Source organism: Salvelinus sp. IW2-2015, linkage group LG23 (assembly GCF_002910315.2).
Source record: "Salvelinus sp. IW2-2015 linkage group LG23, ASM291031v2, whole genome shotgun sequence".
Taxonomy (NCBI): domain Eukaryota; kingdom Metazoa; phylum Chordata; class Actinopteri; order Salmoniformes; family Salmonidae; genus Salvelinus; species Salvelinus sp. IW2-2015.
In genome coordinates, this window is record NC_036863.1 from 19,969,695 (window position 1) to 19,997,182 (window position 27,488).

General features: G+C 44.2%; 1 protein-coding gene across 1 annotated transcript in view; it reads right to left on the bottom strand.

Moving 5' to 3' along the window:
* Window positions 1-591: 591 nt before the first annotated feature.
* The window catches only part of col26a1 (collagen, type XXVI, alpha 1), a 54,385-nt gene continuing 27,488 nt past the window's right edge, over window positions 592-27,488 (bottom strand). Inside the window, exons 4-14 of the mRNA XM_023968193.2 lie at window positions 20,071-20,132; window positions 19,632-19,764; window positions 19,331-19,438; window positions 17,380-17,502; window positions 8,813-8,896; window positions 8,577-8,629; window positions 2,809-2,871; window positions 2,631-2,666; window positions 2,480-2,524; window positions 2,170-2,254; window positions 592-1,990 (exon numbers count right to left, since the gene is read on the bottom strand). Of these exons, the coding sequence (XP_023823961.2) occupies window positions 1,989-1,990; window positions 2,170-2,254; window positions 2,480-2,524; window positions 2,631-2,666; window positions 2,809-2,871; window positions 8,577-8,629; window positions 8,813-8,896; window positions 17,380-17,502; window positions 19,331-19,438; window positions 19,632-19,764; window positions 20,071-20,132 (794 nt within the window). The 3' untranslated portion in view covers window positions 592-1,988. The remainder of the gene's footprint in view (window positions 1,991-2,169; window positions 2,255-2,479; window positions 2,525-2,630; window positions 2,667-2,808; window positions 2,872-8,576; window positions 8,630-8,812; window positions 8,897-17,379; window positions 17,503-19,330; window positions 19,439-19,631; window positions 19,765-20,070; window positions 20,133-27,488) is intronic.

The window sequence follows — 27,488 nt, forward strand, 5'->3', positions numbered from 1 at the left end:
TTAACAAGGCATTGTCATTTGAACTCCAAGATGAAGGTGTTGAAAGTGAAGAGTTGATTGGGGTCAGAGGTAATGCTTAACAATGTATTCTATATAAGGTGGGAATAGCCTTTTGCATATTTCAGATACCTTCAAGTCGCAGGAGTTCACAGAGGTTAAGGGAAGAAGAAGAGTGCTATAGGGATACACATAAAACACCATGCTTCAGATTGCCCTTACATAATAGGAGTTTGGTGACTGATTCAGATTCATCCTCTCTGTCCCATTTGTCCATTGTGTTACATTACATCACTGTTCACAGTATTTATGGAAATTCATAAGAATTCGAGACTCAAATAAGTTGAGCAGCAAGCCAGAGTACATTACATTGTGCATGTAAAATACCACAAGTTATACTGAAGATCAACATAAGACAGGTTCTTACATAATTTATATCTACTCAAAAATAGGGTACAATTTGAAATAAAAAATGTTAAGGCAAAAATCGTCTCATTTACAGTATGTGTCTTAAAATAGGCTACGTTTACAATTCCATATGTACACTAGAGCCATATATCAATGGTGCAGAAAACAACGAAGACAAAAATCCCAATCAGTCAAAATTTGTGAATTTTATGAAAATAAAGTTTTTCAAAATACTGTGCCAAGTCAAACGAAAACAAAAAACACCTACTTTAAAAAAGGGAACGTACTGTAAAACTGAACCATTCTCCTCAAAGATTAAGAAAAACCGAAACACACAAATATGAAGTAATGAGTCATGAAATTGTCAGAGACATGCTGTAGGGAAAGACATAACAGTTGAGCTGCAATAATAAACTGGTTACACACTCTGCAAATGAGTTGGCAAGGACTCCACACCCAATATAAAAACAGTCATATGAGAGCATCCAACACACAACCACATTCCATCTCCAATCCAACACACGTTTATTCTATTCAACCTATTTAGAAATGTGGTTTTCAACAGGCGCATAAAAAACATTATGTAATGCAAAAATTGAAGTTAATAATAACTCCAGACTGAAAGAAAGAAAAGGTGAAGCTAAAAGTAAGATCAACGGGTCAAATTTTATTTTACAGTTGGCTATTCAACAGTTTCACCTGCTACACCAGCCTACTTGTTGAAACAGGACTGCAAAGCAAAAGCGCTACCTAGTGCTACAGCAATTAATGTTACCTCAAACCATGTGAGGCGATGTAATCTGATATCAACATGCATGTCCATCTGCTCCAATGATATGCAACAGTGGCAGATACAGTACAATATCCCCTACTGCATCAGATACAGAATCATTACTATAAATATAAAACCGAAACAAAACCAATTTATTTCCCTGTTGTGTTCAAATCAAATTCAAACCAATCAAAAACAGAAAACAAATCTTCTCAAGTCTTGTAAAAAACAAACAGTACAGATATGATCTAAAATCAGACATGATATTCTTACTGAATACAGATTWAAAAAACTAATATATTTATCCTACTGGCTATAGTATCTCCTTTTACCCTTGGTACATCCTACAGTTCCCAACAGGAGTATGTCATTGAGAATATCCACATGTTGAGGCCAGTACCAGCACCAAAGTTACACAATTACATTTAAATAACATGACTACGATAATGACAACAGTACTAAAAGTCAATGTAAAAAAACACACATTATAAACAGGCCAAATTCAAGGATCTGAGTAAGAGAATTCTGTGATTCCATGAGTATTGACTGGTCATCCACTCTGACCCAGAGAACACATGGTACGTCTATCTCAAAGTCTTACCCAATCACTGCTCATATACAAACCATGCTCCACTACACCCCTTGGCAGGACCATCTAATTGCCCCTCCTCCTCACTCTTTCCTCTCCAATCAGCTTTCTGTCTCCTGTGGTGAGAGAGTGGAGCAGGGTTTTGGGTCCTGCCATTTTGTTTTTAAACATGGGCACCAGGTCTGAYAGGATGTCCAGGCCAGAACCAGATTCTAGTGGGTTTTCTGAGAAATGACCAAAGAGAGAGAGAGAGGAAGGAAAGGATTGGGGATGGAGACAGAGGGAGATCAATTTAATCTCACAACCAGGACTCTCCGATACAACATAACTTGTCACTGATAGACACAGTGATTGCTTGGAATTGGACCCTGTTGTTTTCTGAGTAAGGGTGTGTGTCTCTCACAGTGAATGCCGATCATGTGCTCCAGAATGAGAACCCTCTCAGCCAGGATCTTCAGCGCCTCTCTCAGCTGCTGCAGCCCCTCCCCCTGGACAGAAACACATCAAGTTCAGCTATCAAGTTCAAATTCAGCTTCCATCAGGAACTATATGTTAAGGTCTAATTCATTTATTACAGTACAATTACGGTATACTGTATAACTACTAAATACTACTACTGTGCTCCTATTATGACTGCTTTTTCATAAGAGTGAGGTATTGCAAATGTGTCTCTGTGGACTATTAAATCATATAGAGGGAATGTGTAGGGTCACCTCAGCCTGGGTATCTTCTGGCTCACCCTTTGGCCCTGGTACACCCTAAAAACAGAAACACAAATGGAAAAAACACAGGTGGTTGGCAAAGATAACAATTTGTATATATGTTTAAAAGCAGTCAACTTTTGTATCTTCACTGTGTACTCACTGGCTGGCCATGTCCTCCCCTGAGTCCTGGGGGTCCCTGTGAGGAGACAGACGTTGTATGAGTGATGTAGACTCATCTCATGTATAGACTGTACATAGAGTCTTTCAGTGTGGAATTCCCATCAAATAGAGTCATCTTTATTCAAGATGGTCACTTTAAAAAGGCAGCCAAACCTCACCCTTTCACCGGAGTCTCCTTTAAGCCCACGATCCCCAGGCTTGCCTGAGGGACCAACACCAGCCTGGAACACAGAGATATAATTTCTTGCACTATTCTCCCATTGACATCAATGTATGATTTACAAGAATAACAAACACATACAGTGGGTTCCGGAATTATTGGATCCTTTGTTAAACATGAGATCCCCATACTGTATTTATTTATTTATCTTGCTCCTTTGCACCCCAGTATCTCTACTTGCACATTCATCTTCTGCACATCTACCATTCCAGTGTTTAATTGCTATATTGTATTTACTTCGCCACCATGGCCTATTTATTGCCTTAACTCCCTTATCTTACCTCATTTGCACTCACTGTATATAGACTTTTTGTTTTCTTTTGTTCTACTGTATTATTGACTGTATGTTTTGTTTATTCCATGTGTAACTGTGTTGTTGTATGTGTCGAATTGCTATGCTATATCTTGGCCAGGTCGCAGTTGCAAATGAGAACTTGTTCTCAACTAGCCTACCTGGTTAAATAAAGGTGAAAAAAATATATTAAATAAATAAAATACTAATAAAATTGCTCAGAGAAAGAGATTGTGCTTAACAAGTAAGAAAAAAATCTAAAAAAGATAGTGGTCAAAATGATTATATCCTTTGTTTTCAATACTACAGCCACTGGCGTACCAGACATCCCTGCAGCCCCCGTAAGGCGGGGGGGCCCATGAGCTCTGGGGGCCCATGCACCTGTCATCGATGTCAATTTTTATTTATTTAATAAATCATTGTGACAGTAACCCTCCAAAAAGTAATTCATAAACCTTTCTAATTTCCATATGTACTAGGAAGCTAAGAGTTTATTTCTTGGGCTTCAGGAATGTGACTGAAAAAGTGATTCGGGCCTTAAAAATAATCTAAACATTAATTGATTTAAAGTAAGGGGATGTCGGTGAACAAATTCCGTGGTCAAGGCTACAATGGCACCAGTGCAATTAGTGGAGCTTATTCAGGTGTTCAAAACCGAGAGACACATTTTTCATAGGTAGTTATTTAGTTATTTTAGGTGCAATATTGAGTTGAGTTTTAGTTGCAATATTCGATTATCGCTGGTATATCTTGGCATGCTTCATACAAGACTAAGTTTAAATTGTGTGCAGCGCAATGGACATACACTTAGTGTACAAAACATTATGAACACCTGCTCTTTCCATGACATAGATTGTCCAGGTGAATCCAGGTGAAAGCTATGATCCCTTATTAATGTCACCTGTTAAATCCACTTACATCCATTTAGATGAAGGGGAGGAGACAGGTTAAAGAAAGATTTTTAAGCCTTGAGGCAATTGAGACATGGATTGTGTATGTGTGCCATTCAGAGGGTGAATGGGCAAAAAATATATTTTAGTGCCTTTGAACGGGGTATGATAGTAGGTGCCAGGCGCACTGGTTTAAGTGTGTCAAGAACTGCARCGCTGCTGGGTTTTTCACGCTCAACAGTTTCCCGTGTGTATAAAGAATGGTCTACCACCCAAATGACATCCAGCCAATTTGACACAACCAGCATCCCTGTGGAATGCTTTCGACACCTTGTAGAGTCCATGCCCTGACGAATTGAGGCTGTTCTGAGGGCAAAGGGGTTGCAACTCAATATTAGGAAGGTGTTCCTAATGTTTTTTACACTCAGTGTATATTGCACAATGTCTCAGGAAAGTCTGGGTTGACTAGCCGTAACATAAATGTAAATCCGAGACCCTGAAATTAGTATGATATGTTATGTTTGGTTATATAAGATACTAGGTCACTTAAGGCAAAAACGAAAGGAAGGTGGTTGGTCGGAGTGGATGGGTGGGCGTATAATGCGAACGTCTAGCAACCCAAAGGTTGCGTGTTACATTACATCTCATTACAGACAACTTTAGCATTTTAGCAACTACTTTTTAGCTACTTTGCAATAACTTAGCATGTTATCTAACCCTTCCCCCTAACCCTAACCCTTTTAGCTAACCCTTCCCCCAACCCTAAGCATAACACTTTAACCTAACTCCTAACCTTAACCCTAACCCCTAACCCTAACCCCGAGCCTAGCTAATGTTAGCCAACTAGCTAACGTTAGCGTTAGCAACCTATCCACCTAACTAACGTTAGCCACAACAAATTAGAACTCGTAACATGTCATAAGTTTTGCAAATTCRTAACATATTGTACGATTTGCAAATTCCGTAACATATTGTACGAATTGAAATTCGTAACATAATGTACAAATTGTAATTCATAACATATATGAATTGTAATTTGTAACATACCAAATGAATTGTAATTCGTAATATATCTTATATAATGGACGATGGACATCCACAAATTAATGCATACCATAAGAAACGTAACATAACACACTAAATGGAGTGTCGTGGCTTTACGTACAGAATAATATGAAATGCTCTGACCACGTTGGGGTTGGCAATACTTAGTATAGAAAACAGTCTTCCAAGAGAAAGAAAGAGAAAAAGAGACAGAGAGAAAGAAGCAGCAAGAAGGACTTCAGGAGACCAGGGGAGTCCCTCAAGTTGGATTTCATTTACCTTGAATATTGCAGCCCATTTGTGTAGGCTATTAGCCAGAAAAAACCTACTGAGTTCAAATTCAGACTACTTTTTCCCCTCATTGTTAGGCTATTTGATGTGTAGTTTTTATTACAAAGTTGATAAATAGCAGCTAAATACGGAAGGCTATACAATGCATTCGGTAAGTATTCAGACCCCTTGACTTTTTCCAAATCCTTATTCTAAAATGGATACATTTTAAAACAATTTTCATCAATCTACACACAATACCCCATACTGACAAAGCAAAAACATGTTTTTAGATTTTTTTGCAAATGTATTGAAAACCCCCCCCCCATAAATATCACATTTATATAAGTATTCAGACCCTTTACTCAGTACTTTGTTGAAGCACCTTTGGCAGGGATTACAGCCTCGAGTCTTCTTGGGTATGACGCTACAAGTTTGGCACACATGTATTTGGGGAGTTTCTCCCATTCTTCTCTGCAGATCCTTTCAAGCTCTGTCAGGTTGGATGGGAAGGTACGCTGCACAGCTATTCTCAGGTCTCTCCAGAGATGTTCGATCGGGTTCAAGTCCAGGCTCTGGCTTGGACACTCAAGGACATTCAGAGACTTGTCCCGAAGCCACTCCTGCATTGTCTTGGCTGTGTGTTTAGGGTCATTGTCCTGTTGGAAGGTGAACCTTCGCCCCAGTCTGAGGTCCTGAGCGCTCTGGAGCAGGTTTTCATCAAGGATCTCTCTGTACTTTTCTCCGTTCATCTTTCCCACGATCCTGACTAGTCTCACAGTCCCTGCCGCTGAAAAACATCCCCACAGCATGATGCTGCCACCACTATGCTTCACCGTAGGGATGGTGCCAGGTTTCCTCCAGACGTGATACTTGGCATTCAGGCCAAGGCCAATGGTTTCATCAGACCAGAGAATCTTGTTTCTCATGGTCTGAGTCCTTTAGGGCTCTTTTGTCAAACTCCAATCAGGCTGTTATGTTCCTTTTACTGAGGAGTGGCTTCCGTCTGGCCACTCTACCATAAAGGCCTGATTGGTGGAGTGCTGCAGAGATGGTTGTCCTTCTGGAAGGTTATCCCATCTCCACAGAGGAACTCTGGAGCTCTGTCAGAGTGACCATYGGGTCCTTGGTCACCTCCCTGACCAAGGCCCTTCTCTCCCGATTGCTCAGTTTGCCCGGGCGGCCAGCTCTAGGAAGAGTCTTGGTGATTCCAAACTTCTTCCATTTCAGAATGATGGAGGGAACTGTGTTCTTGGGGACCTTCAATGCTGCATAATGGTTTTGGTACCCTTCCCCAGATCTGTGCCTCGACACAATCCTGTCTCTGAGCTCTACAGACAATTCCTTCGACCTCATGGCTTGGTTTTTCCTCTTGAAATATTAAAGGAGAGCTGCACACTCTAGGAGCTCAGATGCAAGCTGTCTTCATCAGGGTATAATGACAAACACTGCGGGGTGACTAATTTATATAGTGTCAAAGGACACACACAGGTGTCTGTAATCATGGCTGGGTGTGGCCTGATATCATTGGTTAATTCTCATATATTAAAATAGCATACAAAAAACATAAATGGATAGCATACGATAATAGATACAATTTGGCTACATAAGCCTACAAATATTTACAATAGCAAAATCACAAGAATGGCTTCAGATCAAAGTCTAACATGCACTGTCAACTGTGGGACCTTATATAGACATTTACCGCAGGTGGACTCCAATCAAGTTGTAGAAACATTTCAGGAATGATCAATGGAAACAGGATGCACCTGAGCTCAATTTTGAGTCTCATAGCAAAGGGTCTGAATACTTATGTAAATAAGGTATTTCTGTTTTTTAGTTTTAATACATTTACAAACATTTCCAAAAACGTGTTTTTGCTTTGTATTATGGGGTATTGTGTGTAGATTGATGAGGAATGTTTTTATTTAATCAATTACAGAATAAAGCTGTAATGTGGCATAATTTGGAAAAAGTCAAGGGGTCTGAATACTTTCCAAATGCATTGTATAGTTAGAGATAGTAGACTACACTGCATATTGAAACAATCCCCAGTAAGCTATTGTTTTGAGGATGGACTGATTGTATTATTTGGCATTAATAGATAGAAAGTTATTGTGCGTAATACCTATCTAAGGTGGGAGAGAGCGCGAGGGCGGCTCATGTCATGCAGGGGAGGGTTGTAACGGCTTTCGTCTTCCTCCTCGCCTGAGGAGGAGAAATTAGAAGGATCGGAGGACCAATGTGCAGCGTGGTAATTGTTCATCTTGATTTAATAAAAGTGAACACTCAAAATACAAAAACAACAAATGTGAAAAAAACGAAACAGTTCTGTCTGGTGCAGACACAMGAAGACTGAAGACAACCACCCACAAAACCCAACACAAAACAGGCTACCTAAATATGGTTCCCAATCAGAGACAACACAAACACCTGCCTCTGATTGAGAACCATATCAGGCCAAACACAGAAATAGGAAAACATAGAAATACACACATAGACTGCACACCCCAACTCACGCCCTGACCATACTAAATAAAGACAAAACAAAGGAAATAAAGGTCAGAACGTGACAGTACCCCNCAAGGTGCGGACTCCGGCCGCAAAACCTGAACCTATAGGGGAGGGTCTGGGTGGGCATCTGTCCGCGGTGGCGGCTCTGGCGCTGGACCCCACTCCACCATTGTCTTTGTCCGCTTTCTTAGCGTCCTTTGAGCGGCGATCCTCGCCGCCGACCTTGGCCTGGGAACCCTAATAAAGGGCCCCACTGGACTGAGGAGCGCCTCTGGACTGAGAGGCGCCTCTGGACTGAGGAAACTCCTCCGGACTGAGGGGCAGCTCCGGACTGAGGGGCAGCTCAGGACTGAGGGGTAGCTCATGACTGAGAGGTAGCTCAGGACTGAGGGGTAGCTCAGGACTGAAGGGCAGCTCATGACTGGCGGGCACAAGGGTGCTGGAGTATTGAAAACAGGGGATCCAATACAATTTTTGTATGACTTGTTAAACAAAATCTCTTTCTCTGAGCAATTGTACTAATATAAAACAATATAATTGTTTAAAAAAAAATTGCATACAATATAGCTCAGTGTTTTTTATTTTGTACAGTCTTTTTTGCTAATCTTTATCAAGGGATCTTATAACTTAGGACACCACAGTCTCAAATTAGGATTCTGCTGCAGGATGTACATGAAAGTCCAATGTTATACATACGTTTCTCCCTGGGGTACCTGGGTTTCCAGCAGGCCCTGTGGGTCCCGGACGGCCTCAGGAGTTGGAAAATGGAGATTATAGTTTTCCAAAATATTCTGACAATATCCACTTAAAGGTCCCACTTGGTGATTAGCTGATAATGGGGAAGTAGTATTCTATTTTCCCCTAACTAACATTATGACACTATTATCATTATGACTTCATGGTCATGCCAGCGGGGGTGTCAGTGTTTATACCTGGGGGACCAGGGGATCCGGTGGGGCCTGGGGGACCGGTCACAGCTCTTTGGTTGTTCTGTGAATGGAGCGCAGCTTCTTCATCTATACCCAAAACAAAAACAGCCATGGCTTAGGTGCAACAGGTGCTCACTGTGCTCTAATTACATACTACATGTATGTACTACATGTATGATCTTCAAGTTTGAGTTAAGAGTACTTCCATTATTTACATACGGTAGCTCTGGTGGTATTTTGGGTTGTGAATTATTGTCAAACATTGGAGATGATAGGTTGTCTTGGTTGGTTGTCACTGTGGGTGTGTTGTGAGATAGTGCCACACCCATCATGGTTATTGGTTGAGTTAGGGAGCAGAAACTCTGGTACTAGTTCAGCATCCCACTGCAGAGACGGTATCAACAGGAGGAAAATTCCAATATTCTTGGGAGCAATGCCACTGGAACTAATTTCTGGTGCACTATAAACTTGTCTAAAAATTAGACTACTTCCTGAAGTAGTCCCCCCCCMCMCACACACACACACATCACTCAACTGAAACAGGCCTCTCTCTCTCTACTCCTCCTCCTAACCTCAAAATACCTGCAGCATTGAGGTTTGACTTGAGAACCTCGCCTTGCCGTTTATTGAGCAGTTTCTGGCTCCGAGGCGGCCCATGGTTTCCAGATTCAGGCTGCTGTGCTGACAGGTTACAAATTGGGTCTGATTTACAGCAGGCAGACTGCAGCCAGAGCCCAGGTTTAAACAAAGACAGCCCACCACAATAATAATATACAGCTTTCCATGACATCCGAGTGGGAGCATTTTGCCCTCTGCTGGTCAAAACTGGGAAATGCCTCAGATGGAGATCAATGGAACATGTATATAGACTTCTACAACTTACAATTTTACAGTTCATAGATTTTAGCCAAAGTCCTCTATTAAATGTTACAGCATGAATTAATAAGGCCTACATATTCTATATGTTTCGTTTCATATGAGGTCATTGTCTCTCAAACACTCATACATTACTACCACTGACTGCCCTCCTCCCCTAGTATGCATATTTATTTCCGGTTAGAACCATTAATCACTATTAGACTTCACATGTCTCACAGATAATAGTACTACAGGAAGAAGGTGATATGCCACTCCAGCATTATAGGAACATTCTAGTCATCCATTTTTTATTTTATTTATTTAACCTTTATTTAACCAGGAAGGGCTCATTGAGATTTAAAATCTCTTTTTCAAGAGCGTCCTGGCCAAGATAGGCATGACAGACAAACAACATGAAAAACTACAAGTAATCTAGTAAAAACCATAGAATTCACAAGAGTATAACAAAATCAAAAACAGCAAATTAAAAACATTGACAGGTCAGGGAATCAGTCTCAAGATCATTCATCAGTGATTTAAAAATACCAATCGGGATAAGTTCTTCCAGTTTAAAAGTATTTTGTAAGGCATTCCAAGACGATGGCGCAGAKTACATAAAAGCCCTTTTACCAAATTCAGTTCGGACATTTGGAACAGTTAGCAGGATAAAGTCCAGCGAACGAAGAGAGTACCCACCACATTTCTGAACAATAAAAATGCCCAAATAAAAAGGTAGTAAACCCAAAATGGCTTTATAAATAAAAGTATACCAGTGACTGAGCCTACGAGTGACTAGAGAAGGCCAGCCAACCCTGGTATACAAAGTGCAGTGGTGCGTAAGGGTTTTGCAGTTTAAAATAAATCTCAAAGTGCCATGGTAAAGGGTGTCAATTTATCTCAAACACTGAGCGGAAGCATTCATATATAAAATATCCCCATAGTCTAGTAAAGGCATAAATGTAGCTGATACTAGCCTCCTTCTGTCTTCAATAGAAAAACATTATTTATAATTATAATTATATATAATTATTATTATTATTATTCCTAAAATAAAATCCCAATTTCAGCTTCAATTTTTGAAGTTGTTGAATATGCAATTTAAAAGAGAGGCCGTCATCAATTAAAATTCCAAGATATTTATATGAGGTTACAACCTCAATCTCCTTGCCCTGACAGGTAGTAATAGATGAAAGGTTCAGAGGTCTATTTCTTGCTTTAGAAAACACCATTAGTTTAGTTTTGTCAGTAYTGAGGATAAGCTTCAATTGACACAAGGTATGTTGAACAGTATAAAAAGCAGTTTGCAAGTTCTGGAAAGCTTTTGTAAGAAACGAGGCACAACAGTAAATAACAGTATCATCAGCATAAAAATGAAGTTGCGCATTTGACATTTATGTCTAAATCATTTATATAAATAGTGAATAAGAGAGGACCAAGTACAGAGCCTTGGGGCACACCATTAAAGACAGACAATTTAACAGACATAAGCCCATCAAATTGAGTGCACTGAGTTCTATCAGACAGATAGTTAGMAAACCATGCAACTGCACGCTCTGAAAAACCTACACTCGACAATCTCTGCCTTTGTATAGCATGATCAACTGTATCAAAAGCCTTAGAGAGATCAATAAAAAGTGAGACACAGTGCTGTTTTTTATCAAGGGCTTCAGTGATATCATTTAAAACCTTCATGGCTGCTGTAATTGTGTTATGCTTCTTCCTGAAGCCCGATTGGTACATTGATAAAATAGAGTTAGTAAATAAAAACTATTTTAGCTGTTCACTCACAAGGGTTTCAAGTATTTTCACTAGGGGTGACAGCTTTGAGATTGGCCTATAATTATTTAAAAGAGTTGGATCTCCCCCTTTTAAAAATGGTAGGACAAATGCCGATTTCCAGATTTTCGGAATTTCATTACATTCCAGGGATAGATTGAACAGATATGTAAGTGGTTCAGCTATGAAATCAGCTGCCAGATTTAAAAAGCAGGGATCCAAAAGATCAGGACCTGCAGGCTTTCTCTGATCTAAGGATTTCAGGGCTTTATGTACCACCTGCACTGAGAAAGGCAAAAAGCTAAAAGTTTGACCAGCTCTCACTGGTTCATACACACAGGGTTGTACAGAGACAGAGGACACTGGTTCAAACAGCCTACCAGATGATACAAAGTGCTCATTGAAACAATTCAGCGTTTCAGTTTTGTCATATACAGCAACAGAGTCCTTCAAAACACATGACATCCATACAGCAGTCAACTGAAATCTGTCTGAACCATCATTATCAACTTTATGGTTTATGGGGACTCACTATTGACTGATAAGATATGTATTTTTGCAATGGAGACATTATCGGGTATTTGGATCCAATAAAACCTACATGATAAAACCTAGATTACTTTTTCCATGGTGTTGTGAGGGCTCAGTATATATTATAGCTCTTGGCAGACCGGTTGCCTGTTGTCCATTGAGGGTTCTTCGTGTAGGAAGAGCATTTTAACAGGCATAGAGAGGGCTGTTCCACTGATGGACTTCCCAGATATGGGCCAATGGGACACCTGGTGAGACTACACTTTGCATGTCAATTGGCTTTAACGGTGTCATGACATATTTTTCTTTCTTCCATAAAATGTTCCCCAGGTATAAGAGGCTTGTGGAAATAGGTGGGAGAGTAATGTCTCCCAATATTATCAATTGATCGCTATCAGTAATTTACTATTGAAACAAGGTCTCCAGATATACAATATGTGTGGCAGATGGCCCTGATGTTACGCGGGGTGGACTCAGACGAGGAGACAGGGATAAGGTAACCAAGGTATTTATTGAAAGGTGGGGGAGATGGGGTGCAGGCCAGGGGTAGCAGGAACTGAGGCTGCGGCAAGGGGAGTAGGGGCAGGGTAAGCAGGTCCAGAGCGGAATCCAAGGAAGCAGTATAGTGAGGGTCCAGGGCAGGGAAGCAGGACAGACGAGATGAGGGACTGGCGACAGGGAACAGGGAACAGAGTCAGAGCGGATGGAACTGTAGCAGAGAGAAAAGCAGCATCACGCTAGGGAAAACAAGAACAAACGGCTTGAAATGTAGACTGACTGAGCAGAGGCTACGATCTGGCAGCTTGGAAGTGGCAAGGCTGAGTATTTGTAGAGGTCTTGATTATGGAACAGGTTGCAGCTGGTGGGGATCTGCTCTGACTCCAGCATACCTGTCTCCACTCACACAATCAGATACACCCACACAGAGAGAGAGAGGGAGCGAGCACTGSGGAGTGGCGGCAGGTTAGGGAGTGGCAGATGTAACAGCACCCCCCCTACGCCCGACCAGGCTTATCTGGGTGTAAGGTATGGAAATCCCGTAAGAGTGAATGGTCCAGAATGTGACGGCGGGGCACCCAGCAGCGCTCCTCAGGCCCGTATCCCTCACAGTCCACCAGGTACTGCCAGCCGCAACCCCGACGTCGCACGTACAGAAGCTGCCGGACGGTATAGGCAGGATGGTCATTGATGAGCCGATGGGGTGGAGGAGGTGCTGCAGGAGGAGACTGGAGCAGACAGGTTTAAATCAGGGATACATGGAAGGTAGGATGGATCCTGAGAGTTTCAGGCGCACCGCAGAGGGGTTAATGACACGGTCAATCTCAAAGGGACCAATGAATCGGGGGGAAAGTTTATTCGATGCCACTTTCAACGGCAGGTCCCAAGAAGAGAGCCATACCTTTTGGCCTGTTGTGTAGACTGGAGCTGAGKCACGGCGACGGTTGGCTTGGGACTGGGTCCTGGCGGAGGCACAGAGAAGAGCAGSCCGGGCCTTCCTCCAGGTATGATGACAATGCCACATCTGGTCATGGACAGAGGGAACCGCATCCTCTTGGGCGGGGAACAAGGGAGGTTGGTAACCCAGAGCACACTCGAAAGGTGACATACCTGATGAGGCGTTGGTGAGGGTGTTGTGGGCATATTCAACCCAGGGTAGCTGGGCACTCCAGGAAGAAGGGTTAGCAGAAGTCATGCAGCATAGGGCAGTCTACATCTCCTGGTTGGCCCATTCGGTCTGGCCATTGGTCTGGCCGTTGGTCTGGGGGTGATATCCAGAAGACTGACATTGATACCAAGAGCTGAACAGAAGGATCTCCATACCTGGGATGTAAACTGGGGTCCCCTGTCGGAAACGATGTCAGTGGGAATGCCATGCAGATGAAACACATGGGATACCAGCAGGTCCACAGTTTCCCTGGAGGACAGGAGCTCGGAGAGGGGAATGAAGTGAGCCGCTTTGGAGATTCTGTCAATAATGGTGAGGATGAGTGAGTTACCGTTTAATGGGGGAAGGCCAGTGACGAAGTCCAGAGCTATGTGTGACCAGGGGCGACTGGGTATGGGAAGGGGGTGAAGCAGACCGGAAGTGGGTCTAGTGGAGGTTTTGTTCCGGGCATAGACCCAGCAGGTTGAGACAAACTCCTGGGCATCCCTCTCCACGGTGGGCCACCAAAAGCGCTGGCGCAGGAAGGCAAGGGTCCGGTTCATACCAGGGTGACAAGTGAGATGGGTAGAATGGGTCCACTGAAGATCAGAGCGAACAGAATCAGGAACAAACGGAGCATTTCTAGGACCGTTACCCGGGTCAGGCTGGTTTTGCTGAGCCTGGCGGATATGGGACTCGATCTCCCAGGAGACGGAGGCAACGATGCAGGTGGATGGCACAATGGAATCTGGCTCGGAACCAGTGTGGTCGGCGGTGAACTGATGGGAGAGGGCGTCAGGCTTGGTATTCCTAGAACCGGGGAGATAAGTGAGTGTGAAATTGAATCTACCGAAGAAMAAGGCACACCTGGCTTGCTGGGAGCTCAGACATTTGGCAGTCTGGATGTAGGACAGGTTTTTGTGGTCTGTCCACACGATGAAGGGGAGTACAGAGCCCTCCAGCCAGTAACGCCATAACTAAAGAGCCAGCTTAACTGCCAGGAGTTCACGGTTACCGATGTCAAAATTATTCTCTGCAGGTGAGAACTTATGGGAAGCGAATGCACATGGGTGGAGCTTCTGATCAGAGGGGCAACGTTGAGACAGAACAGCACCTACCCTGGTGTTGGAGGCGTCCACCTCCACGATGAACTGGAGTTCTRGGTCTGGCTGAGTGAGGACCGGAGCGGAAGTGAAGCGACGTTAGAATTCCAGGAACGCTGCCTCTGCCTCAGGGGTCCAGTGGAACGGAGTGGAGGTGGTGAGAGGTGCTGCCAGACGGCTGTAGTTGCGGATGAAACGTCTGTAAAAATTGTCAAACCCCAGGAAACGCTGTAGCTGCTTCAGGTTTGAGGGCGCAGGCCACTCTGTGACTGCCATGAGTTTGGCAGGGTCCATACGTAACTGTCCCTGTGCAATACTATAACCCAGGAAAGACAGAGGAAGCATGGAACACACATTTTTCAGCTTTAACAAAAAGCTTATTCTCCCACAGCCATTAGAGAACGTGTTGCTGGTGAGCCTCTGGGTCCTTAGAAAAAATCTGAATGTCAACCAAATTGCCAAAATGAAGCGTCCAATCACATCCCTCAGCACATCATTGACTAGGTTCTGGGAAACAGCAGGGGCGTTAGTAAGACCAAAAGGCATGACCAAATACTCAGTGGCCAACTGGTGTGTTAAACGCAGATTTCCACTCGTCCCCCTCTCTGATGTGGACAAGATGGTAGGCATTCCAGAGGTTGAGATTGATGAACCCTGTGGAACCATGGAGGGGGGCAAAAGCAGAACTGATGAGTGGCAAAGGATACTTGTTCTTCACTGTGATATTATTCAGCCCACGGAAGTCTATGCACGGCTTCAGTAACCCATCCTTTTTATTTACAAAGAAAAAAACAGCACCTACCGGAGAGGATGAAGGCCTTATAAGTCCTGCAGCCAGGGAACCAGTCCATAGCCTCRTGCTCGGGGCGATAGAGGTTATACAACCGGCTACTGGGGAGAGGAGCTCCAGGCAGGAGGTCAATGGGGCAGTCGTATGGCCAATGAGGAGGCAGCGACAGGGTGTGGTGCTTGCTGAAAACAAGAGCTARATCGTGATACTCGGGAGGAACTGTTGACAGGTCCGGAGGTTCTGGAATGGACTGGGGCACAGACTAGGCAGTGGCAAGGGCAGCAAGTAAACAATTAGAGTGACAAAATGAACTCCAAGTGGTTACCATTCTGGTGATCCAGTCGATCTGAGGGTTGTGTAGCTTTAACCATGGATGGCCAAGAATCAGGGGAGATTGAGGGCAGTCTATTATGTGGAAACTAATCCTTTCCTGGTGGTTTCCAGGATGACAGGGACGGTTCTCTCCCAGACATGGGTGAGGTGCTGTCCATTGTGAGCGTTGGTATCGAGGGGTGAATCGAGTGGAACAGTGCCCAGGCCCAACTGGGTAACGACACCACGGTCCTGGAAACTCTCGTCGGCGCCCGAGTCCATGAGAGCAGGCTGAGGAAAGGCCTGGCTCTGCCACACGAGGGTGCCATTAAGCAGGGGTCTGGGGGGAGATGGGCATGATGATTTGGCTCAACAGTATATTCCCCACTACTGCCGAGCCACCTCTTTTGCTGGACGCAGGGAACAAGTGGAGACAAAGTGACCAACCTGGCCACAGTATAGGCAGCTCCAAGTGCTGATTCGCAGCTGCCTCTCCTCTGGAGAGAGACGGGCCCGGCCGAGCTGCATGTGTTCAGGTTCTGGAAGAGACTTGGGAAGGGAGGCAGTCGGGGAAGTAGAACAAGGCAAGGAAGCAGATGTTGTTATGGGGCATGCAACCTTACCTGCCCTCTCCTTCCGACGCTCACGGAAACGGTTGTCGATGCGGATTGCGAGAGAGATGAGCTCATCGAGTCCATCAGCCTCATCCCTGGACACCAACTGGCCAGAACGTACTGTTTCGCGGGGTGGAGCAGGTGAACCCAAGTGCAGACTCAGACGAGGAGACAGGGATAAGGTAACCAATGTATTTATTGAAAAGCGGGGGGGGAGATGGGGTGCAGGCCAGGGGGAGCTCGGGCAGGTAGCAGGGAACGAGGAACTGAGGCTGCAGCTGGGGCAAGGGGAGTAGGGGCAGGGTAAGCAGGTCCATAGCGGAATCCAAKGAAGCAGTAGAGCGGGGGTCCAGGGCAGGGAAGCAGGCCTGACGAGACGAGGGACTGGCGACAGGGACCAGAGTCAAAGAGGACGGAWCTGTAGCAGAGAGAAAAGCAGTGTCAGGCTAGGGAAAACAGGCACTACAGGAATAACAAGATCTATGCAGGAACAAATGGCTTGAAATGTAGACTGACTGAGCAGAGTCTACGATCTGGCAGTGTGGAAGTGGCAGGGCTGAGTATTTGTAGAGGTCTTGATTATGTAACAGGTTGCAGCTGGTGGGGATCTGCTCTGACTCCAGCATACCTGTCTCCACTCACACAATCAGATACACCCACACAGAGAAAGAGAGGGAGGGAGAGAGCACTGGGGGAGTGGCGGCAGATTAGGGAGACACAGGAGGAGAACTCTACATCTGAAATAATGGATATTCCAAAATGTCCTAGATGTCAAACTGTCAATGGCAAGAAAGAGGTCAAAAATCACACGAGACTCCTGAAACACTTTCAGAATGAAAAATCAATCATATTAATGAATGTGGTATCCCTATATGGCCTACGGCTTAAATTTCTTTCTGTAGTTCTTGACTTAAATTAATTGGTGTAGCAGGGATACTCACACTGGCCCAGCTCCCTCAGACCAAACACGTCTCCTCTGTGAGAGAAGGAAGAGGCTGGCCCCAGAGGCCCCGCTGGCCCAGGTACACCTCTCTCCCCTTGGGCTCCTCGCTGGCCCTGGGGCCCTGTGGGAACCAGAGCACAGTCAGCCTCAACACAACACTGTCCTTACACATACCATACACATCTAATGTGTGAACATGCACATGTGCAAGTGTCAAACTGATTTGTACCTTTATATTTGATTGAACCTTTATTTAACCTCTTGGAAATAGGGGGCGCCCTTTTCACTTTTGGATAAAWTGGTGCCCAAATTAAAYGGCCTCGTACTCTGTCCTAGATCATATGATATGCATATTATTATTACTATTGGATAGRAACCACTCTGAAGTTTCTAAAACTGTTTGAATTATATCTGTGAGTAAAACAGAACTCATTTGGCAGGCAAACTTCCAAACAGGAAGTGAAAATTCTGAAATGGGTCTCTGTGAAAGGCATCGCCTATTCAATTGCCTTGTATTTATGGATCTGTATGCACTTCATACGCCTTCCACTAGATGTCAACAGGCAGTAGAACGTGGAATGAGGTGTCTAGCTTGATGTGGGACCGAATGAGAGCTTTTGGAGTGACAGGTCAGCCATATTGGCAGTACTTGGCAACGCACCTGGGTATGTCATATCTTTGTCTGCAATGACACGAAGAAATGCTCCGTCTGGGACGTTATTGGATATATATGAGAAAAACATCCTGAAGATTGATTCTCAACTGAGTTTGACCAGTTTATTMGACTTTTATTATCACATTTAGAAGTTTTCGTTCAATGCGTCAAATCTTCATGGACACGTGAGCTACACATGCTAGCCAAAGTTGCTAATTCGACAGAAGAAATGGACATTCTAAAACAAAACAACGATTTATTGTGGAACTAGGATTCCTGGCACTGCATTCTGATGAAAGTTCATCAAAGGTAAGGGAATATTTATGATGTTATTTCGTATTTTTGTTGACTCTGTTGACTCCAACATGGCGGAGAATGGCTGAGCGCTGTCTCAGATTATTGCATGCTGTGCTTTTTACTAAAGTTATTTTTTAAAATCTAACACAGCGGTTGCATTAAGAACCAGTGAATCTTTAATTATATGTACAACATGTATTTTTCATAAATGTTATATGATAAGTATTTCTGTATTTCACGTTGCTCTCTGTAATTATTCTGGCTGTTTTGGAGCCATTTCTGACCATGGCGCCAATGTAAAACCACGATTTGTAGCTATAAATATGCACATTTTCGAACAAAACATAAATGTATTGTATAACATGATGWCATAAGACTGTCATCTGATGAAGTTGTTCAAAGGTYAGTGATTAATTTTATCTCTATTTGTGGGTTTTGTGAAAGCTATCTTTACGGTGAAAAATGGCGTTGTGTTTTGGGCTATTACCACAATAGCCCAAAACATATATTTTTGTGCTACATATATTTATGAGCTAACATAAATATATGTTGTGTTTTCGCTGTAAAACATTTTAAAAATCGGACATGTTGGCTGGATTCACAAGATGTTTATCTTTCATTTGCTGTATTGGACTTGTGATTTCATGAAATTATATTATATTATATCCCTGTGGCGCTAGGCTAGGATATGCTAGTCAGCGTTTCTGAGAATGATCCCGGATCCAGGATGGGTAGTCCAGAAAGGTTTATTTAACTAGGCAAGTCAGTTAAGAACAAATCCTTATTTACAATGACGGCCTACCCCGGTCAAAACCGGACAACGCTGGGCCAATTGTGCGCCGCCCTATGGGACTCCCAATCACGGCCGGATGTGATTCAGCCTGGATGCGAACCAGGGACTGTAGTGACGCCGGCAGTGCATTAGACCGCTGCGCCACTCGGGAGCCCCAAGTGATAGTGTATGGGTGAGATACAGAGGTGGGGGGAAGACTTATACCTCTGGGTCCCATGGGTCCAGGTTTCCCTGCTAGGCTTGTCTCTCCAGTGAGTCCAGGGGGTCCCGCCACACCTGGGGGTCCAGCTGGCCCTGGGAGGCCTCTGGCTCCTTGGAAAACAAACGATTTAACAACTCAGTCAGAATTTTACCCGATTCAGACACTTCTTTAAACATTTGGTGCACTTTTCTGAAAATCGATAACACAACAGAATCAAACAGTTGCCATATAAAACTATAGAGGAAGAAAAGTGAATAGTTAACCATCGGAGGTTCAGTGAGGTCCTGCTGTAAAGCGCCTCACCTGGTAGTCCGATTGCGGGGGGAGTGATGGGGGTGGGTTTGGGTGCTCCCAGTCCCACCTCGTTATCTGATGACCCATCTGGGGAGTATCTGAATAGGAGAGGTGGTGGTCCCACCTCCTCCAGCAACACAATCTGACACAAAATGAAGGAAGATTAGTGTTCAGTCCTGCTGAGATAGGAGCTAGATTTTTGAGAATATCAGGTCTCATTACATTACATTTACATTACATTTAAGTCATTTAGCAGACGCTCTTATCCAGAGCGACTTACAAATTGGAAAGTTCATACATATTCATCCTGGTCCCCCCGTGGGGAATGAACCCACAACCCTGGCGTTGCAAGCGCCATGCTCTACCAACTGAGCCACACGGGACCGTGTACATTCATGTACTGTATGTAATACTGTTTTAATGACAGGTTTGGTTGCTGCAAGATTACCTTGGATTCAAGCATACTCAGTCTATCATTCATATCAGCATAGCCAGTGCAGTTCATACACTGTAAGGAGAGAAAAAAAGAAAGAGATATAGGTAAGTAAGTAATACAGTGTAGCATGTTGCTTCAAGTTAGAGATACTAGATTAACTCTCAAGTTGGCAGAAACAGGTAAGACTCACATCTTTGTCCTTTCTATCCATCCATACCAATTCATGGTGCATCAATGTGCAATAATGCAATTCCAATAGTAGGGAACATCAGAAAAGACAGGCTTGGTTTCGCATAAGAAGACACATTTCCTAAGCCAGACTACCACAAAAGAGAAAACAAACACGCACTGTGTTGTCCCATACTGTGTTGTTTGTAGAGAGAGAGGGTTCATGTAGTGGTTGGGACATTATGAAGTGAGCCAGTCAAAGCAGAAGCACATTGCCAAGGTGACACAGGATGGATAGACAGCAACCTCCCGTTGCTCAGATGACATATGGGCTGGAAAGAGGGAGAGAATAGGGTGAGAGAGGTGAGAGATGGAGAAAAAGACAGAGAAAAAGACAGAAAGAAAGATAGATAGATAGAGGAAGAGTGAAAGAGAGAGACGTGAAGCTTTCCTGGCAACCTCCCTGACCATTTATCTTCTCTCTTTGCCAGAGAAAAAACCCTTCCCTTCTCCTTTTCCAATTCTACCAACTCCTGGCCAAAGTGTCCTTCTCTGTCAGGCTGACACTTGGCATCTGCCATGTGTTCAGACTGCACCGCCACTCTGCCCTGCTCCAGTGCCCGACAGAGACACCCGCCACGGATAAAAGCATCTGCTAAAGTTGCTTTGGATAAAAGCTAAATGGAATATATTATATATTTTATTATATATTATACATTGATTGTGCCATGTGGATGTGCTTATTAATAAGTGGAAAGAACATTTCTGGCCTAACAGTTGTGTTTTTAGCTCCAGTTCTCTGAGTAATGAATGTGACATCAGTGTGAAGGTGGTCTAATTCATCACCTTGTTCTCAGCTCATTAGGAAGGTGTGGTGTGTGCTGAGATTGGGAATCATGGAACATCGCAAGACCTGAGGTGGGATGCCAAGAGACAGAGAAGGGAATGTGACGACTTTATCAACAGTTTTAAAATGTGTTTACACTGTTATTTTAAACTTAAATCCAAYTGAAAATTTCACAAATCCAATTGTATACACAATTTGTTTTTAGGAAGTTTAGTTGCTGTCATGTACACAAAACACTGCAGTTCATGGGCCTCCCGGGTGGCGCAGTGGTCTAGGGCACTGCATCGCAGTGCTAGCTGCGCCACCAGAGTCTCTGGGTTCGCGCCCAGGCTCTGTCGCAGCCGGCCGCGACCGGGAGGTCCRTGGGGCGACGCACAATTGGGCTAGCGTCGTCCGGGTTAGGGAGGGTTTGGCCGGTAGGGATATCCTTGTCTCATCGCGCTCCAGCGACTCCTGTGGCGGGCCGGGCGCAGTGCGCGCTAACCAAGGGGGCCAGGTGCACGGTGTTTCCTCCGACACATTGGTGCGGCTGGCTTCCGGGTTGGAGGCGCGCTGTGTTAAGAAGCAGTGCGGCTTGGTTGGGTTGTGCTTCGGAGGACGCGTGGCTTTCGACCTTCGTCTCTCCCGAGCCCGTACGGGAGTTGTAGCGATGAGACAAGATAGTAATTACTAGCGATTGGATACCACGAAAATTGGGGAGAAAAGGGGATAATTTTTATTTTTTTAAACAAAAAAAAAAAACACTGCAGTTCATGAAGATCATTCTAAGCATAGGCCTGGCATTGTCTTGATCAACCACAAGGATATTGTCAATTCCCAATCCTCTCTCCATGGCTATGTTTCCAATCTTGTAAGAAATATAATTCCTACATACAGTATCAGTAGATTAAGTAGACAAAGGAGCTGATCGTGGACTACAGGAAACAGAGGGGCTAGCACGCCTCCATCCACATCGATGGGGCTGTAGTGGAGAGGGTCGAATGCTTTAAGTTCCTCTGTGTCCACATCACTAAGGAATTAACATGGTCCACACACACCCACACAGTTGTAAAGAGGGCACGACAGCGCCTCTTCCCACTCAGGAGGCTGAAAAGATTTGGCATGGGCCCTCAGATCCTCAAAAATGTCTACAGCTGCACCATTGAGAGCATCTTGACTGGCTGCATCACCGGTTGTTACGGCAACTGCAAGGCACCCGACCGCAAGGTGCTACAGAGGGTGGTGAGTATGCCCCAGTACATCACTGGGGCAGAGCTACTTGCCTGCCAAGACCTCTATAACAGGCTTTGTCAGAGGAAGGCCACCAAAAATTGTCAAAAACTACAGCCACCCAAGCCATAGACTCTGCTACCGCATGGCAAGTGGTACCAGTGCACCAAGTCTGGAACTAACAGGACCCTGAACAGTTTCTACCCCCAAGTCATAAGACTACTTAACAAGACTGCTAAATAGCTAACCAAATGGCTACCAGGACTACCTGCATTAACCCTTCTTTACACTAACTCTCTTGCACTGTCACGCCCTGACCTTAGTTCCTTTTTTATGTCTCTATTTTGGTTTGGTCAGGGCATGATTTGGGGTGGGCATTCTATGTTTTTGTTCTATGTTTTATATTTCTATGTGTTTGGCCGAGTGTGGTTCTCAATCAGAGGCAGCTGTCTATCGTTGTCTCTGATTGAGAACCATACTTAGGTAGCCTCATCCCACCTGTGTTTTGTGGGTAGTTGTTTTCTGTTGTGTGTCTGCACCAGCCAGAACTGTTTCGGTCGTTCTCTTTGTTATTTTTGTTATTTCAGTGTTCATTAAATAAATATGGTTGTCCTCTCCTTCCAACAGCCGTTACATGCACACACATAACATGCGCACACATGCATACTGACGACACACACACACACACACTGCTGCTACTGTCTATTATCTATCCTGTTGCCTAGTCACTTTACCCCTGTCTACAGTACAGCGGAGGCTCCTCAGAGGAGGAAGGGGAGGACCATCCTGCTCAGTGAATTTCATAAAAATAATCAGATAAAACTATACTAAATATCTTCATGTCACCAAATAATTGATTGAAACACACTGTTTTGCAATGAACTACACCGTACTACACTGGCTCCGATGCTCGTCGGATGTGGCAGGGCTTGCAAACCATTACAGACTACAAAGGGAAGCACAGCCGAGAGCTGCCCAGTGACACGAGCCTACCAGACAAGCTAAACTACTGCTATGCTCGCTTCGAGGCAAATAACACTGAAACATGCATGAGAGCACCAGCTGTTCCGGAAGACTGTGTGATCAGTCCCACTTGGCCAAAAGCCAGAGARAATGTCCCACTTGGCCAAAAGCCAGAGAAAATGCAGAGTGCCAAATTCAAGTAAATTACTATAAAAATCTAACTTTCATTAAATCACACATGAAAGATACCAAATTAAAGCTACACTAGTTGTGAATCCAGCCAACACATCAGAATTCAAATAGGGTTTTCGGCGAAAGCAAACTATGCTATTTTCTGAGGATAGCAACAGAATAAACAAAGAGAGAGAAGCATATTTCAACCCTGCAGTCGCGACACAAAACGCAGAAATAAAAATATAATTCATGCCTTACCTTTGACGAGCTTCTGTTGTTGGCACTCCAATATGTCCCATAAACATCACAAATGGTCCTTTTGTTCGATTAATTCCGTCGATATATATCCAAAATGTCAATATATTTGGCGCTTTTGATCCAGAAAAACACCGGTTCCAACTTTCGAAACGTGACTACAAAATATCTCAAAAGTTACCTGTAAACTTTGCCAAAACATTTCAAACTACTTTTGTAAGACAACTTTAGGTGTTTTTTAACGTAAATAATCAATAAAATTGAAGACGGGATGATCTGTGTTCAATACAGGATTAAAACATTTACATTACATTTACATTTAAGTCATTTAGCAGACGCTCTTATCCAGAGCGACTTACAAATTGGTGCATTCACCTTATGACATCCAGTGGAACAGCCACTTTACAATAGTGCATCTAAATCTTTTAAGGGGGGGGGTGAGAAGGATTACTTTATCCTATCCTAGGTATTCCTTAAAGAGGTGGGGTTTTCAGGTTCTCGGAAGGTGTGATTGACTCCGCTGTCCTGGCGTCGTGAGGGAGTTTGTTCCACCATTGGGGGGCCAGAGCAGCGAACAGTTTTTGACTGGGCTGAGCGGGAACTGTACTCCTCAGTGGAGGGAGGCGAGCAGGCCAGAGGTGGATGAAGCAGTGCCCTTGTTTGGGTGTAGGCCTGATCAGAGCCTGGAGGTACTGAGGTGCCGTTCCCTCACAGCTCCGTAGGCAAGCCCCATGGTCTTGTAGCGGATGCGAGCTTCAACTGGAAGCCAGTGGAGAGAGCGGAGGAGCGGGGTGACGTGAGAGAACTGGGAAGGTTGAACACCAGACGGGCTGCGGCGTTCTGGATGAGTTGTAGGGGTTTAATGGCACAGGCAGGGAGCCCAGCCAACAGCGAGTTGCAGTAATCCAGACGGAGAATGACAAGTGCCTGGATTAGGACCTGCGCCGCTTCCGTGTGAGGCAGGGTCGTACTCTGCGGATGTTGTAGAGCATGAACCTACAGGAACGGGCCACCGCCTTGATGTTAGTTGAGAACGACAGGGTGTTGTCCAGGATCACGCCAAGGTTCTTAGCGCTCTGGGAGGAGGACAACAATGGAGTTGTCACCCGTGATGGCGAGATCATGGAACGGGCCTCCTTCCCCGGGAGGAAGAGCAGCTCCGTCTTGCCGAGGTTCAGCTTGAGGTGGTGATCCGTCATCCACACTGATATGTCCTGCCAGACATGCAGAGATGCGATTCGCCACCTGGTCATCAGAAGGGGGAAAGGAGAAATTAGTTGTGTGTCGTCTGCATAGCAATGATAGGAGAGACCATGTGAGGTTATGACAAGAGCCAAGTGACTTGGTGTATATCGAGAATAGGAGAGGGCCTAGAACAGAGCCCTGGGGGACACCAGTGGTGAGAGCACGTGGTGAGGAGACAGATTCCTCACGCGGTGGGAGACAGTAAAACAAACTGTAGCCAGCTTTTTGGTCACGCGCCTCTAACAAGGACATTTCCAGTGACCCTAGTTCAAGATGGCCGTACTTCTTCATTACACAAAGGAAAAAACCTCAACCAATTTCTAAAGACTGTTGACATCCAGTGGAAGCGGTAGAACTGCAAAAGGTAAATTAGAAATCTAGATTCCCAATGAAAATCCATTGAAAAGAGAGTGATCTCAAAAAAAAAAATCTGAATGGTTTGTCCTCGGTGTTTTCGCCTGCTAAATAAGTTCTGTTATACTCACAGACAATGATTCAAACAGTTTTAGAAACTTCAGAGTGTTTTCTATCCAAATCTACTAATAATATGCATACCTTATCTTCTAACATGGTCCAAACTAACATGGTCCAAGCACACCAAAGACAGTCGTGAAGAGGGCACGACAAAACCTATTCCCCCTCAGGACTGAGAAGATTTGGCATGGGTCCTCAGATCCTCAAAAGGTTCTACAGCTGCACCATCGAGAGCATCCTGACTGGTTGCATCACTGCCTGGTATGGCAGTTGCTTGGCCTCCGATCGCAAGGCACTACAGAGGGTAGTGCGTACGGCCCAGTACAATCACTGGAGCAAAGCTTCCTACCATACAGGACCTTTATAACCAGGCGGTGTCAGAAGAAGCCCTAAAAATTGTCAAAGACTCCAGCCATCCTAGTCATAGACTGTTGTCTCTGCTACCGCAACGGCAAGCGGTACCGGAGCACCAAGTCTAGGTCCAAGAGGCTTCTAAACAGCTTCTACCCACAAACCATAAGACTCCTGAACATCTAATCAAATGGCTACCCCAGACTGTGCATGCCCCCCCCCCTTTTACACCTCTTCTACTTTCTGTTATTATCTATGCATAGTCACTTTAATAACTCTACCTACATTTACATATTACCTCAATTACCTCGACTAACCTGTGCCCGGTACCCCCTGTATATAGTCTCGCAATTGTTATTTTAATGCTGCTCTTTAATTACTTGTTCCTTTTATTTCTTATTCTTATTCGTATTTTTTAAACTGCATTGTTGTTAGCGGCTTGTCAGTAAGTATTTCACTGTAAGGTCTACACCTGTTGTATTCGCGCATGTGACTAATACAATTTGATTTGATTTCAATTTGGAGGTCGACAGTAGCCTCAACAGCACTCTCTAGGGTAGCACCATGGTGTAGCCGGAGGACAGCTAGCTTCCGTCCTCCTCTTGGGACATTAACTTCAATACAAAACCTAGGAGGCTCTTGGTTCTCACCCCCTTCCATAGACTAATTATGACAACTTCCGAAGGATGTCCTCCAACCTAKCAGAGCTCTTGTAGCATGAACTGACATGTTGTACACCCAATCAAATTTTCAGGGAATTCATCTAGTACTGAAAGCATAAGTTACAGCTAGCTAACACTGCCGTGCATAAAATGTGGTAGTAGCTGACTCAGAGAGAGAGAAAGACAATAGTTGAACAGTTTTCAACAAAATAATTTCTTCAAAAATGAAGAGAGAGAGAGATTTCATAATTTTGTTTCACTTTCAGTTTCATTTACTTAGCTAGAAAATGCAGCTGGCTAGTTTAGTTACTCAAACACGCAGCTCAAACAGAGCTGCGTGTTTGATTATTGTGAATTATTGTGAATTTATCGGTAGTGACAGTGTTTCCTAGCCTCGGTGCAGTGGCCAGCTGGGAGGAGGTGCTCTTACTCTCCATGGACTTTACAGTGTCCCAGAACTTTTTTGAGTTAGTACTACAGGATGCAAATTTCTGTTTGAAAAAGCTAGCCTTASCTTTCCTAACTGCCTGTGTATATTTGTTCCTAACTTTCCTGAAAAGTTGCATATCACGGGGGCTATTCGATGCTAATGCAGAACGCCACAGGATGTTTTTGTGCTGGTCAAGGGCAGACAGGTCTGGAGTGAACCAAGGCCTATACCTATTCCTAGTTCTACATTTTTTGAATGGATCATGCTTATTTAAGATGGTGAGGAAGGCACTTTTAAAGAATAACCAGGCATCCTCTACTGACGGGATAAGGTCAATGTCATTCCAGGATACCCCGGCCAGGTCAATTAGAAAGGCCTGTTCAATAATCCCGGACAATTTATAAGATGAACATCTAGCAACCCAAAGGTTGCGAGTTCCAATCTCATCACAGACAACTTTAGCATTTTAGCTAATTAGCAATTTTGCACCTACTTACTACTTTTAAACTACTTTGCAATTACTAACCTTAACCCTAACTTTAGCCCTAACCTTAACCCCTATCCCTAACCCCTAGCCTAGCTAACATTAGCCACCTAGCTAACATTAGCGTTAGCCATCTAGCCACCTAGCTAACGTCAGCCACGACAAATT